The 14,715-nt window shown below is 40.1% G+C and overlaps 1 protein-coding gene across 1 annotated transcript in view; it reads right to left on the bottom strand.

Moving 5' to 3' along the window:
* The window catches only part of LOC121920458 (keratin, type II cytoskeletal 2 oral-like), a 38,156-nt gene that overhangs the window by 8,982 nt on the left and 14,459 nt on the right, over positions 1-14,715 (bottom strand). Inside the window, exons 7-12 of the mRNA XM_042447598.1 lie at positions 13,724-13,944; positions 12,700-12,728; positions 12,558-12,580; positions 10,193-10,357; positions 2,481-2,726; positions 1,342-1,553 (exon numbers count right to left, since the gene is read on the bottom strand). Of these exons, the coding sequence (XP_042303532.1) occupies positions 1,342-1,553; positions 2,481-2,726; positions 10,193-10,357; positions 12,558-12,580; positions 12,700-12,728; positions 13,724-13,944 (896 nt within the window). The remainder of the gene's footprint in view (positions 1-1,341; positions 1,554-2,480; positions 2,727-10,192; positions 10,358-12,557; positions 12,581-12,699; positions 12,729-13,723; positions 13,945-14,715) is intronic.

Raw genomic sequence — 14,715 nt, 5'->3', positions numbered from 1 at the left:
ACAAACAAACAAACAAACAAAACCCAAACCTTCTGCTTGAGATCCCGAAGAACTGTTACCATCCAGAAAAGACCACTACTATCACTCATAGCTTTTCCACATTGCTGAAATAAAACATGTGAAATTGAAGGCATTCACAGCTGGCATCCATAGGTTTTTGTAGGTTTTTCAGGCTATGAGGCCATGTTCTAGAAGAGTTTATTCCTGATGCTTTGGCAGCAGCTGTGACTGGCTGGCGAAAAATCAGGAATAAACTCTTCTAGATCATGGCCTCACAGCCCGAAAAACCTACAAAAAACTATAGAAATAATCAGTTTGACACCCCTTTAATGATGTGATTCCAACCTGTGGAATCTTGGAATCTGTAGTTTGGCAAGGTATCCAGCCTGGTCTGCTGCCTCACTGCATATCCCAGAATTCCATAGGATAGAATAATGGCAGTTAAAATGTTGTCAAACTGCTTTATTTCTGTAATATTGAATACACCCTCCATATAAGAAAGCCTCTACTGTGTTTTTAATCCTTCTTGTAGGCATTTCCTTGAGTCTATCTGGAATCCAATTCATCTTTTAAAAAAATATTATTTTATTTATTTCACTTATATGCTACCTTTCCTCCCAGAGTGGTGCGTAAGGTGGCTCACAAAAAGAATAAATTAAAACCTAACAATAAAAATGTATAAACAATTAAAAATCATCACATTAAAACAGTACAAAATCATTTTATAAGCATCCAAAAGTTTAAAAAGCCAAAGCACCTTGCAACATAAGAAGACTCCCTGTGAGGAGCAATTACACATAAAAAGCCAGCCTAAATGAAAAGGTTTTTCTTACAGCCTAGCTGACTCTTGGAAAGAGAGCCACAGCTTTTCATGTGGAAGAGCCTAGATTTCATCCCTACTTTCTAGGTTTCAAAGAAAATAGAAAGGCCCTTCTTTGCCTGAGACCTGGGAATCTACTGCCATTTGGCGTGACTGTGCTAAGCTAGACAGAGCAATGGTTTCTCTCAATATAGGGCAGCTTCATGTGTTTCTGTACTTAAATTCATACCCTTCATTCATTTCAAAGCCAGGGATGAATAGAGTTGCCCCCAAAGTAAGCACAGCTTTAATAAGCATAGTGGTCTTGGTCAACCAATCTGTCTGCCAATCTGTCCAGGGAAATTGACATGCACAGAACTACAAGTACCTGCAAGAACCCAAAATTATTAGCAATCTTCCTGCTGAAGATGAGTCCCCTCCACCTTAAAAATAGTTCCGGGGCCCAGCTTATATCTTTTATTTCCTATCTGTACAGAATTCCTTATTTCATGTGGTTAGCTTTTCACATGATGTAAGCTCACCTCTGCTTGCAGTCCACAGTCAACTCTTTGGCATTCTTGCGATCAGTTTGCAGTTTTCTGTTCTCATGCAGCAAGCAGTCCAGTTGATTCTTCAAACTGCAAATGAACCGCTCAAAAAAAGATTCCGTATCTTGAGTGTTTGGTTTGGTTTGCTTCTGCAGAAGGGTCCATTTGGTTGCTAGCAGCTGGTTCTTCTGTTCAAGACATTGTACCTAAAATCCAATATCTAAAGTAAGTAAATTAAATAAGAAGTATGGTGACATCCTTGAACTCATGTCTAGAGAAGCTTGGCATCCATTTTGATTCCTAAGGTGCACCTTCTTTTAAAAATTGATTACAATGTTGGTGAACTTTGACAAAGCTGCAAAAAAAAAAGTTGTTGGAGCCAATTAACAGAATTGGATTTAGCAAAAAGAAGAAAGGTATTTACAAGCATATTATAATAAAAACCCAGAGAGATGGTTAGGCTAAAAAACTGAATATATATTAGAATAATCTGAAGGAAGTGGGCATGTTTTAAGCACAGCTATGCTGGCTTTTTCTGCATCTTTAGAGTGGGCATGAGGATCCTCTGGCCTTCGAGTTGTTGCATTACAACTCCCAACATTACTCACCAATTACTACACTACTTGTGGCTGTTGGGATTTGTAATCCAACATGATTTTCAGTGTTGCATGATTCTCAGTCTTTTAAAGCAATCATGTAAATAAGTCCAAAAAAAACCCTGACCTCACACCCAAAAGTAACTAGGACAAACATGCCTGTACCAATCACTTTCAGGTTGACCATTGGTGCAAAATATTTTGCCTGAGACAAAGGCACAATGAATGCTAACATGACTAACAGCTGAATTCTCTCTCTCTCTCTCTCTCTCTCAGAGAGAGTTGGCAGCAGGCTGGTTTAGGAGGTTGGAGGATGGACATTGTGGCACACAACTCTGTCCTCCCAAGAGAAGGGAATTTCAGGTTCTGAAAAGTAATCAGCAATAGCCTGACACTGAGGAAGGTCTGGCTTTGTTTAACCAGCCACTAGCTGCACCTGATATCAGGCCTGAGAATGCACTGAGAATTACGAGTAGCCCTGGAATGCCAATGAAGTGGTGAGGAAGACACAGCATAAAATTTCAGTTCTGATCTCACCTTCTCAATGAACCCAGCAAACTGGCTGTTCAGGTGCTTTATGTCTTCCATCTCCTGACGTTTCACTTTCTGGATGTCAGGGCAAATGGTCCCAGGCAAAGGCATCAGCTGATTTGGATCAACATGAACCCCCTGGATGCTGTATCTTCTTGGTAAGGTGTCACTCTTCTGACCTCCATGGAGGGATAAGGATGCTCTTCCACCAAGGCTAGATAGGCTTTGGCTGCTGGAGAAGCCTGGATGGAACTGGGAGAATGGGCCACATGTAGTGACAATGGTCCAAGGGTTTCTGACCCACTGTTGCTGACATCCTACTGAGAGCTGCTGACTCATTTTCCCTTGGTTTTTTTTTTTTTTTTTTTTTTTTTGGAAATGGCTGCAAAGGAGAAAGATGGAGAGAATGAGGTCCAACACCTCTGATGGGAGATCTTGGAGTCTACCTCTCTTTTATGTGTTTGAGGAACTGGGCTTGGTTGCATGGGAATCCAAGGATTCACTGGGTTGGTATGTCTGACAACACAATATGTTCTACAAGATGCTAGGCCAGAAATCAACCTGGAAATGAAACATGAAATTTAAAAAAATGCATAGCTTGCAATTTGTTCTGTTTAATTAATCTGCTTCCCTAACCCTAATTATAGTTTAGTTGAGAATATTATCCCCAAAATGATCTTTGTGGTCCAACATCTACATCTGTTGCTTGTTTTATTTTATTATGGGAGAGAAACATTTTGTATATGTTGTTATATCAAAGGTGTTGGGTCAAACTGCAGATACATATTTAAAAATAACATGGGGAGAAGGGAAGGGCACAACATAAATCTGTGTCAAAATAGCAATTATCATATGGCATGGGAGTTTGAGGACAAATCAGACCCACATGTTAAGAATCAGGTGTGCTCCTGTATTACAACATCTCCCTACATGGCACATGTGCAAAAGTCTCCAACCCACCACCAGAGTTAAATGAAGATGACTATAGACTGGGTGGATGATTTGCGCAGGGAACTAGACAGGGGAAGTGTGTCCCTGTTGGTTTTCCTGGACCTCTCAGTGGCTTTCAATACCATCAACAATGGTATCCATCTGGACTGCCTCTCTGGGATGGGACTTGGAGATACTGTTTTACAGTGGCTCCATCCCTTCCTTGAGGGGCAAACCGAGAAGGTGCTACTGAGGGACTCCTGCTTGACCCCCTGGTCATTAGCTAATGGGGTCCCTCAGAGTTCTGTGTTGTCCCCTAAGCTATTTAACATATACATGAAGCTGCTGGGAGTGATTATCCAGAGTTTTGGGATTATCCAAAAATTATTCCAATGACACTCTATCCCTCCTTTCCACCTCAATCCAAGGAGGTTGCCCTGGTCCTAAACCAGTGTCTGTCATCAGTAATTGATTGGATGAGGGCAAACAGGTTGAAACTTAATCCAGACAAGATAGTGATGCTCCTGATCAGTCAGAAGGCAGATCAGGGAATATGGATCCAGCCTGTGTTAGATGGGGTCACATTCCCCCTGAAGACACAGGTTCACAGTTTGGAGGTACTCCTGGTTTCAGCTTTGAACCTGGAGGCCCAGGTCTCTGCAATGACCAGAAGTGCTCTTAGACATTTAAAACTGGTTTGCCAAATGCGCCCATTCCTTGAGACGCCAAATCTGGCCACAGTGGTACATGCCTTGGTTACATCCCATTTGGACTACTGTAATGCACTCTACTTGGAGCTGCCTTTGAAGAGTGTTCAGAAACTTCAGCTGGCCCAAAGAGCTGCATCCAGGCTTCTAACAGGGGCAGGTTATAGAGATCATACATCACCCCTATTGAAACAGCTCAACTGGCTGCCAGTTTGTTTCTGGGCACAATTCAAAGTGCTGGTGATGACATTTAAAGCTTTATATATCTCAGGTCCAGGATATTTGGCAGACCATATCTTCCTCTATGAGACAGCTGGAGCTCTGAGATCCTCCTGGGGTGGGAGGGGGCTTCTTTCTATCCCACCACCATCATAAGCACAGTTGGTAGGGACACAAGAGAGGGCCTTTTCTATAGCTGCCCCTAGACTCTGGAACTCCCTTTCCAGGGAGACCAGAATGGCCCCTTCATTGATGGCCTTCTGCCGACTGGCGAAAACCTTCAATTTCAAACAGGCATTCAAAACAGAAAACTTTTAAATAACATCCTAGGATGCCATATTGTTTTTGCACCAACCAAACGGCACGGCAAGGATGCGTGGGAAAAAGGAGCAGTGAAATGTGGCTCCTTTCTCTGCCACTGCCAAGGAGTGGTGCTGTGACGTCCCTTGTGCACATTTGGACACAGTACACGAGCTATGTCATTATTGTGTGCCCCAGCACGCCAAGATGGTGCCCGTGGCCCACAGCACATGGTACTTTTGGCCCTAGGCCAGCCCAAAGTGCCAGTCTATACTGGGCCATAATAAATAAATAAGTATAGGGCCACCAAGTGATGGTCATATGATTGTGCTGGGAAAGCCACAGACACTCTGATATAGAAGATTCTGATTTAAAAGATCTCAAGTATCGGATGTGAAAAACCCTTGAGGTGTGATTGGTAGTCAAAATAGACAGTGCAGACATTAGATGATAATGGAGCACACCAGGGATTTCTAGAAAAAAATCAGCATGTGCTCTCTTGGTTACAGAAAAGCCTTTGACTGGATAGATCACAAAAAGCTGTGGCTTGCCCTCTAAGGAATGGGAGCACCATTAGTTTTGATTGTCCTGATGTGAAACCTGTACTCTGGACAAGAAGCTACTGTTAGAACAGAATATGGAGAAACAGAATGATTCCCAATCAGCAAAGAGGCTTAGACCATAGAATATCTGCATAAATTCATCCTAGATAATAAGAAATTTGAAATAGGTAAAAAATTTCACTTATCTTGGTTTCAGTTGTTGATCTGAATGGAGACTACAGTCAAGAAATCAGGGGAAAAACCTATGAAAGACCTAGACAAGATCCTAAAGTGCAAAGATTGTTTTTGTTTATTGAATGTATATCTTGCCTTCTTCCAAATGAACACTAAATTTAGGTACATCCAAGCCATTGTATTCCCCATCACCATTGTTATTCTACAGAGGGTTTGCGTAGTTCTGTTAAAGGAAATATCTACATGCAAATAATTATGCTATGCTGAAGGGATGTTAAATTGTAGCCATTCTCTACAATAAATTGTTCTGAACACATGAACATCTTAATAGGGTATCTCCATGATACTTATCGACTCTCAGAAGGTCCAATGTAGAAATCATAGCTTTACAGCCCTCCCTCCGAATTCACGGGGGATCTGTTCTGGACTCCCCCCCCCCCAGTTAATTTGGAAGTTCGCATATATTCAAGCCTCATAGCTTTGAATGGCACTCCTGTGCGTGACCATGTGCATGTGTCATGGGTGCATGCACCATTAACTTTAATGGAGATTGCACATCCATGAATAATCAAAACCGCAGGTCTCAAGTCCGTGAAAATGGAGGGGTGACTGTAGTAGTGAAATCTCCAAGTCAGATTGTGGCTAAGGGCTTCTGGTTGATAAATAAAGACTCATGAATTAATTATTTCAATTACTACAATCTTTTTTTTATTTCGCTTTGAATCTTTAATCTTATATTCTGTATTGATAACCTTTCTTATTCTGGTTTTGTTGTCATGCTACAGAATTATAATGAAGAAAGCCATTAAAATTTTCCACATCTGTAACTACACAGTCTATAATAAATCCTTTAAATTAATTATATTTTATGTCAAGAGTAAGTCATAACATTACACACATATATAAATTATATTTTGTGTGACAAAATACTGCTTTCATTGATATCAAACTTACTATGAATCATTTTCATTGGGTGAACCTGAAATCTAGAACTGTGTGAGGAATAAATTTCTATTCTTTTTGCAGGGTTAATAATATATTCTTGAAGGGATGCCCATGTTAATCTGTTGCAGCAAAATCAGTGGAAGAGCCCTGTGCCACATTAAAAACTAGCAAACATTATTTTTGTTGCTACATATCATTACAAATTTACAGAATGAAAAATCATGCTATAATAAATATGTTAAGTCTTGAAGGTGCTTCAGCATTCTTTGTAGAACATAATACAAGCATTTTTGTTTTGATAGTAATTGCAGGATATAATAATTGACAGAGGTACTTCTTTGTTAAGACGGCTAATTTGTGGCTTGGTATGGAGTGCATGGCAGAGTTTGCTGAAAAATGCATTTATATTTTTTTAAAAAATATAAAAAACATGTTAGCAACTGCAGGTCGGCAGTTCAAGGCCTGGGTGCTGCATGATGGTGTGAGTTCCTGTTACTAGTTCCAGCTTCTGCCAACCTACTTGGAAAACATGCAGAAGCAAGTAAATATAAATAGGTACAATTTCTCAGTGGGAAAGTAACAGCATTCAGTGGACTCAGGCTGGCCACATGGCCACCAGAGCATTGCTTCGACAACACTGGCTCTTCGGCTTAGAAACAGAGATGAGCACACACACTCCCTACAGTCGGTTATGACTAGACATTCATATGAAGGAACTACCTTTACATTTAATCTTTTATTAATGCATGGCATTACTCATTACTCAGCAACAAGAAACAACATTATAACAAAAGCTACCATATTAGAGGTGCTTTAAGGAGGAGGGGAATGTTTCCAAGCTCTGGATCAATGAATGGCTAGTGAGTCTTTTCTAAAAGTGATTAAAAGCAAAGACAAGCCCCAAACACTTGGTGCTGAATTAAAGAAGGAAATCCTACCCCCCCCTCAAAATTTTCTTAGAAATTCTACCCTTGAAAGCTGAAATCCTAGTCCCACATTTATAGAGGGGCAAAAGTTTCTCCCAAAATGGAAGGGGGAAACATTGGCATTCCAGTAAATAAAATGCAATAGATTACTGGGCACGTTCCAGGGTTGATGGCTATGTGTCTGCCATGTTCTCCCTAATTTGATATGTGTGCTATGCACATGTGTGCAGCTTGGTGAACCTGTCTCCTTTCCTGTGACTAAGTACACACTGGATAAAGTAGCTATTCTGTCAGGAGATCAGTGACCTTTAACTCCCTATCTGCCAGTATAATGTCTGCATAGGATTGTTCTTAATACATTTAAATATCATTGTATACTTTTAGATTATCTCACTTATGGTTTATGCATCATAGACTGTCATAGATATTCTATTTTCTCTCTCTTCACAAGATTGCAGTGAGAGCCTTGAATCTGCCCACTCCATTCCCCAATGCCTTTTTTGCATCAGCTACTGGCCACATCAGTGTATGCCAAGGATCTTGTAGCACCTTTGAGACTAACTGAAAGAAGTTGGTAGCATGAACTTTCATAGACTTGAGTCTACAGTTGAGTATCATATCTTGAGCAATTTCCATTGTATTTACCAGTCAGTTGATAGATGACTGGGATAAAAAGGCCAACCCACCCTGTGTGGCACAGAAATACACTTTGATTCCACCCTGTACATCTAAATGCACAGTAAGCAGCACAGACTTTCTGTCTTCGTGGTGGTTCTCATTAGTTTATTTCTACAGTGAAAGAAAGTGCCTCAATCCTGAACTCCATTACCATATATATAATATTTGCATCTGTATTGTGTGTAAATTGGCCCTTAGATGCACTGGGAATTGCTGAAGACTGTGTCCAAGATTAGTGTTTAGGATTTGGGCTTGGTGTGAGAACATTACTTTGCTCTGCTGCAGTGCTGTGAAACAATGCTTAGTGGAGCAGCAAAATCAGATTAACTCTAGGGCATTTGGTCCCAGTCTTTGTTTTTATTAATTTCTTGACATTTGGGCCCATGTCAAATTACACGTGATTCCACCTTTAGGCACCCTAATAATCAGCTAAAGGAACCCACATTCAATTAGACCTAACATTTTCAAAGGCTTTTCAGGAAGTGTGATAGACCATGATACAGCTAAAATATTAGAACCATGATTTTCATTAAATCAAAGCCTTGTTTGCCAAACTGGGGTTTCTTAATGTCTTGCTCTGATTCTCTTCTATCTAGCTATCTAGCTATCTCAAATGTTTAATTTATTTTTCAGAATTTTACATAAAGAGATAAATTTATGAGGTCATGCTTGGTGAACCAATTGGTTTGATTTGTTATCTCTGGTGATACACAAATATTCACAAATGTTCAGAATGTACCATCACTCCAAGGTCTTGTCTTATGCCATTTGGTCAGGATTCACAGATTTATCTGTTGTACTAGTGGGGTCCAGCAAAGGAAGATGCAGTTGGCTTCCGTGACAAGATGGCACCTTCCCTTCTCAAATGGAGTGTAGCTGGGAGCCCTCCATTTGCCAGTGTTTGGGATACCAGCAGTTAAAAAATTTATGCACACTCACCCCTAAAACAGTGATTATCAGTGAAACGTCAGAAAGAAACTCTGCTAGAACATGGTCACATAGCCCAAAAAACCCACAAAAAACAGTGGTTATCAGTCTCTAGTCCTCCATTTGTTTTAGACATCAGCTCCGAGAAGACCCAGCCATCTTGGCCAACAGTCAGGAATCATGGGAACTGAAGTCCAAAACATCTAGAGGATCAAAAGTTGGGAATCACTGTAGACATGCCAGTGAACTCACCTGGCCCATACAGATCAGGCCTGGGAATCATATGGCACTCCAGATATTGACGGGTTGCAACCATGAGTAGTCCTATCCCAGCACGATTGGTGGTAATGAACAGAGGGAGAGGAACAGAGACATACTTTTTAAAAAGAGAGAGGGAGAGATTATATTTAACTCAGACAAGTGAATATGTTCTTAATTCTCCATGGCACCACTCAGCCACTCGTGGTACCATCATATACACCTGCTACTATAATGCATTCTGTTCCAATTCTTTGCTCCATTTACATATTTCATCAACAGTTATTCTTCCTCCTGCTCCCCACCCATGGTTTCTAATTAACCAGTGAGAAAATTATTCATTTAAATGGAGCCAGGATATTATGCAAAAGGATGTTATTTTTGCCTCTGGCTACTAAGCAACATGTAAGCCAGAAGAGAATGGAAGAGCTTAGCACATAAACCTCTAGTTGACCATAATGAGATGTTTTGTGGTTTATGCCATTTCCGTAATTCATTTACAGCACTGCATAAGCAGATCTCTGATACTGGATATTGCAAACATCAACCAAATTAATGTGAATGTGGAAATGGATACATTTTATACATTTTTGGAAATGCATATGATTCTTTCACACATGCTGTCCTTGCTTTGTTGTCCATGTCTCTTATCATTCTTGTTGCCTTTCTTTGAATCTTCTCAAACTTGACTGTATCCTTCCTAATATGAGGTGAGTGGAACTGGAGTACTTCAGATGAGGCCTGGCTAGTTCAGAATATAGTGGGGCTATTAATTCCCTGGTCTTGGAAACTAAGGTTCTATTAATTCCCGCTAAAATATTATTTGCTACAATACCATATTGCTGGGTCATGCTCAACTTATGATAAACAATAATCCACAGGTTCTTTTCACATGTACTGCTGCTAAGGCAGGTGTCCCCACTATATTATAATTTAATTTTGCCTTTGATTTTGTGCCCCAAATGTAGAATTTAGCATTTGTCTCTCCTGAATTTCATTCTATTAGTTTAGCCCAATTTTATCAAGGCCTTTTTGAAGTCTGTTCCTGTCTTTCAATATGTTAGCTACCCTTTCTAATATTTTGTAGGTACCTTGTAGACCCTGTAGGTCCCAGTAGATTCAGCATCTTGAGTAGCTCCTTTAAAATTCACAATAAAACCAAGAGCAGAGTACTTCTCTGACCCAGCTTTGGAGCTCCTGTCTGCACCAGGGTGATGGACATGAGCCTCTCCCTCCTCATGCTCATGCAGTGCCATCTGAATAAGTGAACAAGGACTATCCATCCATTAGAAAGAAGGAGTGCCACAAGATGTGTTGGGGGGAGGAGCATCTTTCTGACACATTGTTGGCTATTGTGTGAACAGAGTCATACCATATCCACACTCCTCTGGGCAGGCCACATGCCAACCCTCCTATGACTATAACATAAAGCAATCCTTTCCATCTGCAAAGATGACATGGCCTTTTCAGTGGAAAAGTGGAAATCTATGCCCATGATTAGTAAGAAGTAATTCTTCTTCCCTTTTTTCTTGTCTCCAGAAAGATAGGTTTTATTTAAAGTGTGCAAAATTTCCACCAGAAGACAAAAGATAGCGAGGCGCACATTTTACAATTGAACATCCTACCTCTACCTCTACCTCTATTTCCATCTCTGTCTGTATTTCATAGGATATTCCCAATTTCCTTCCATTACTCCTTAAATTTTCTTTTGAAAACTTTTGGGTGTAAAATATTTTGCTCCCTATGATGGAGCAGTAAATGGAGTCCTCTCTCCCACACACTCACATGAGTACTCTGAACGCAAGGTTGGGCAAGTCATCTTTCCCAAATGCACATGAATGTGGAAGAAAACCCCATAAACACCTCCTCCAGCAATTAAATTATTAATATTTTGCTGCCTCTTCATGACATCCCAAGTCAACTACTTCAGGCATCACTGTCTCCAAGGAAGACAGAAATCAATCTTAAAATGTCTCAAAGCCATCACATGATGTTTGTCCCTGCACAAGATGTCAGCTGCAAAGTCCTATAACTCACCAAGGAGAAATTTGAAACAGAAATTGTATTTCACATTAGATAAAGAAATGCTGAAATTTTATTAAATGATTATTGGCTAACAGTGCAGGCGTGGATTATAATAAAGTTGCACACGGAATTATGGATTCTTGAGACTAACAGAGAAACTTTTCAGGATCCCTCCTAAAATAACGATTGCCAAGGTCACAGTTGAAATGTGAGGGATGTGCCCAAGATATGTTGTTGCCTAAGACAGGTCAGCAAATGCTATGATCACACATCTCATCCAGGTCAAGCTACACAGTACTTAAATTATTACAGCACATGAGGCAGAAAATTCTTCACCTACTGCTCCCTCAGGCAGTAAAATAGAATGATAATTGAAAGGTATAGCCATGTTAGTTGAAAGGTATAGCCATCAATATGCAGAGAAATCTAGTAGCACCTTTGAGACTAACCGAAAGAAGGAATGTGACAGCATGACCTTTCATAGACTCGGGTCTACTTTCTCAGATGCATCTGAGCAAGTAGACTTTAGTCTATGAAAGCTCATGCTGACAACTTCTTTCTTTCAGTTAATCTCAAAGGTGCTACAATCAATGACAATTGTTCACAGGTGAATGTCAGATTTGAAATTACTTGATCGACATGAGAAAAGCCCTGATTCTGAGTCAATTCAGTCACTGCTCATTTGTGCAGGCCTTGAGAAATGAATGTGTGTGTGTGTGAAACCACCCTGTGACTGTAGCTATTTTGTGATGATGAATCTGCAGAATATGTTTGGAAACATATTAGCTGCATTGAAACATCACTTTAAGTCATAGTTGTTATGATGAGCAAGAGCCTAACCTCTCTCAGACTCATGCTTTTCTCTCACCACCACCACCACCACCAAGAATTTGGAAGCTTTCATTTCTATTTTTGATTAATTAGAGTTTATTGTGTCACCAAACCTGACAAACTGTGGTTTTATCTTATCTATGGCTGGTCTGAAACAAGACAAGTTTGAGCCATAACTTACAAAGCTGGATTGTTTTCACTAACTGTAAGGAAGACTGGGAACAGTTTAAGTGAATGCTGGAGAACTGTTGCCATCCAGGTGTTGTTGGATCTCAGCTACCATAATCCATTAGCACTGGCTAGGCTGCCTGGAGTTTCTGGAAGCTGAAGTCCAAAAAATCTGGGGAGACAAAGGTCCCCACCCTTTGTGGATTTGTTCCTAGATAGAGATTGTCTCATGTGATTACATCTAAATCCCAATTCATATCTGTGTTCAGCAGCACAGATTCCCTATATAACCATAAACTCAAGACATGCTTATGTGAGGATTAATTGTACTAGAGTTTCAACTACTAGTCCTAAAAATAACACTCCGTATTTGCAGTCAGTATTCACTTGACTTTCAGTCTATGGTTTCATAGGATGAGTCGTTTTGTGGACTGCACAGGTATTGTTCACCACAGCTGTAAGAGAATGATATGCTCAGTGAGTGATTCTCCCAAGGGTTTATGTATCTTAGAAACAGATAATTCAAGGAAATGGAATGTTTCAGATTAGAGAAGAGAAAATTCCAGTTCCTTACCCACATTCACAGGAACTCCTGAAGAGATTCTGTTTCACAACATGGCAGGAAAAAGGGGGAGAGGGAGAGAGAAAAAGAAAAAGTTAGACAGAGAAGTTATGAGTTCCATAGCATCATATCTTTTATATCCCCAAACCACTACTGTCCCTTTACTCCTTGTCCCTTTATTACTTGAGATATAAATCTTCATTTATTATCAATGCAAAACAAAACACAAAAGGTTTTTTCCCTTGCTGTTTGAGAGATTATGAGAGCTTTTGCACAATTTTTCACATTTCCAGGCTTTCAAAAACCTTTTGCACAGAAAAGATGATATTTTTTGTAAAATATATTCTCTCTGCATTTTTGTTGTTGTTGTTCAAAACCCATCCACATGCACCCAAAGAAAAAACACTGAATATGAAGAGGGCAAAATCCCTATTTACTTTTGCTGTCACTCAAAATAACCTTTGCAGGCATAGGGCATTTTTGGCAGCCTGTGTTGAAACACTCCTTCTCATCAAGGATGAGAAAGTGTATGAATGTTCTTTACATCCCTAGAGTACAGCCATCATGACTCAAATTTGTGTGATCCCTTCTAAGTAAAGTGCAATCTCTAATCCCCAATGAACAGAATGAATTGGGGCCGCGCATCTGAAGAAAATCACCATTGATCGGATAACAATAGTACAGTTACAAAAAACAACAATGTTTGGAACATGCCACATTTCCCATAGATACCTCACTGGTTCCTAAAATTTTGGATAGAATTTGAATCATTGATGGTCCCAAAGTCTGGTTGGTAATATCTGATAGACTATGAAATTGATGATAACAACATTTCTTCTAATAATAGAGGATTCATCACTGTAAACACTAAGTTAACAATGTTCCTGTTAAGATGTCTATCTGAACTACATAAAAAGGTTACTCTCAAATATGCTAGAGAGTAGCATGTGATAAGTAAATTACATCTCTCTAGGCTAGAAATTCAGCAAACAAACAAAAAACCTTCCTCCTTTGGGATGTTGTATGCTGCCCTCACCTCTGCTCCTCTCCCTCCAGCAGTGTCTTGTATGTTGAAATTTCAATATCAAGGGCCAATTTGGTGTTCATGAGATCCTGATAATCCCGCACAAGGGCAACCAATCTGTCCTTGAAGTTCTGCACACTGTTCTGAAGCTCTTTGTGCTTAGCTTCAGCATCTTGCAGAGCATGTTCTCCAAGTTCTTTGGTGTCCTTGATGGCAGCTTGCAGAGAAGCAACCTGCAAAACAGGGGAGAAGACTTCCAAAAGTCATGTTAGATACCAAAGTTAATGTCAGATTTAATACTTTCTCATTCCAGCAGTGATTCTGAGGAATCAAAGAATTTCTTGGGGCTTTATCCTATGTTCCCAGAGCTTAGGACAGTAACTTGACTTTGATCACTCACTGAGGACAAGGTTTTCTGAAAGGTAGCTTTTGTCCAATTGGATTTTCTGCCGTGTGCTAAATGTATTAGGGCAAACCCTCAGTTCATGCAAAGGCACATATTTTCACAAGGGCAAAGTGATCTCTATAAGTGTCTTCTACTCCCACAAATTATACCATCGAGTATTAGCTCAATGCTAATAAAATTAGTGGTCAGCATCTTCCCCTACAAGTCCACCTAAACTATTTTAGAAGAACCTTTAAGCACGGTATAGACATGAGGAAGTGTCTGTGGTATTGTTGGAGGACCTGTTGAATCTTCCTGTTCTCTTCCTTTTCAGGTTATGTGACCTCCATTTCATATATCCACTAGAATGAATTCTCATGTTGATGAACTGGTGGCGCAGTGGTTAAATGCCTGTACTGCAGCCATTCACTCGAAACCACAAGGTTGCGAGTTCAAGACCAGCAAAAGGGCCCAAGCTTGACTCAGGCTTGCATCCTTCCGAGGTCGCTAAAATGAGTACCCAGACTGTTGGGGGCAAATTAGCTTACTTGCTAATTAGCTTACTTGCTGTTCACCGCTATGATCTTTGGAATAGCGGTATATAAATAAAACAAATTAT

The sequence above is a fragment of the Sceloporus undulatus genome, chromosome 2, assembly GCF_019175285.1.
Source record: "Sceloporus undulatus isolate JIND9_A2432 ecotype Alabama chromosome 2, SceUnd_v1.1, whole genome shotgun sequence".
NCBI classification, from domain to species: Eukaryota; Metazoa; Chordata; class Lepidosauria; order Squamata; family Phrynosomatidae; genus Sceloporus; species Sceloporus undulatus.
The sequence above is the reverse complement of the archived record's forward strand: the minus strand, read 5'-3'. Positions and strand labels throughout refer to the sequence as shown.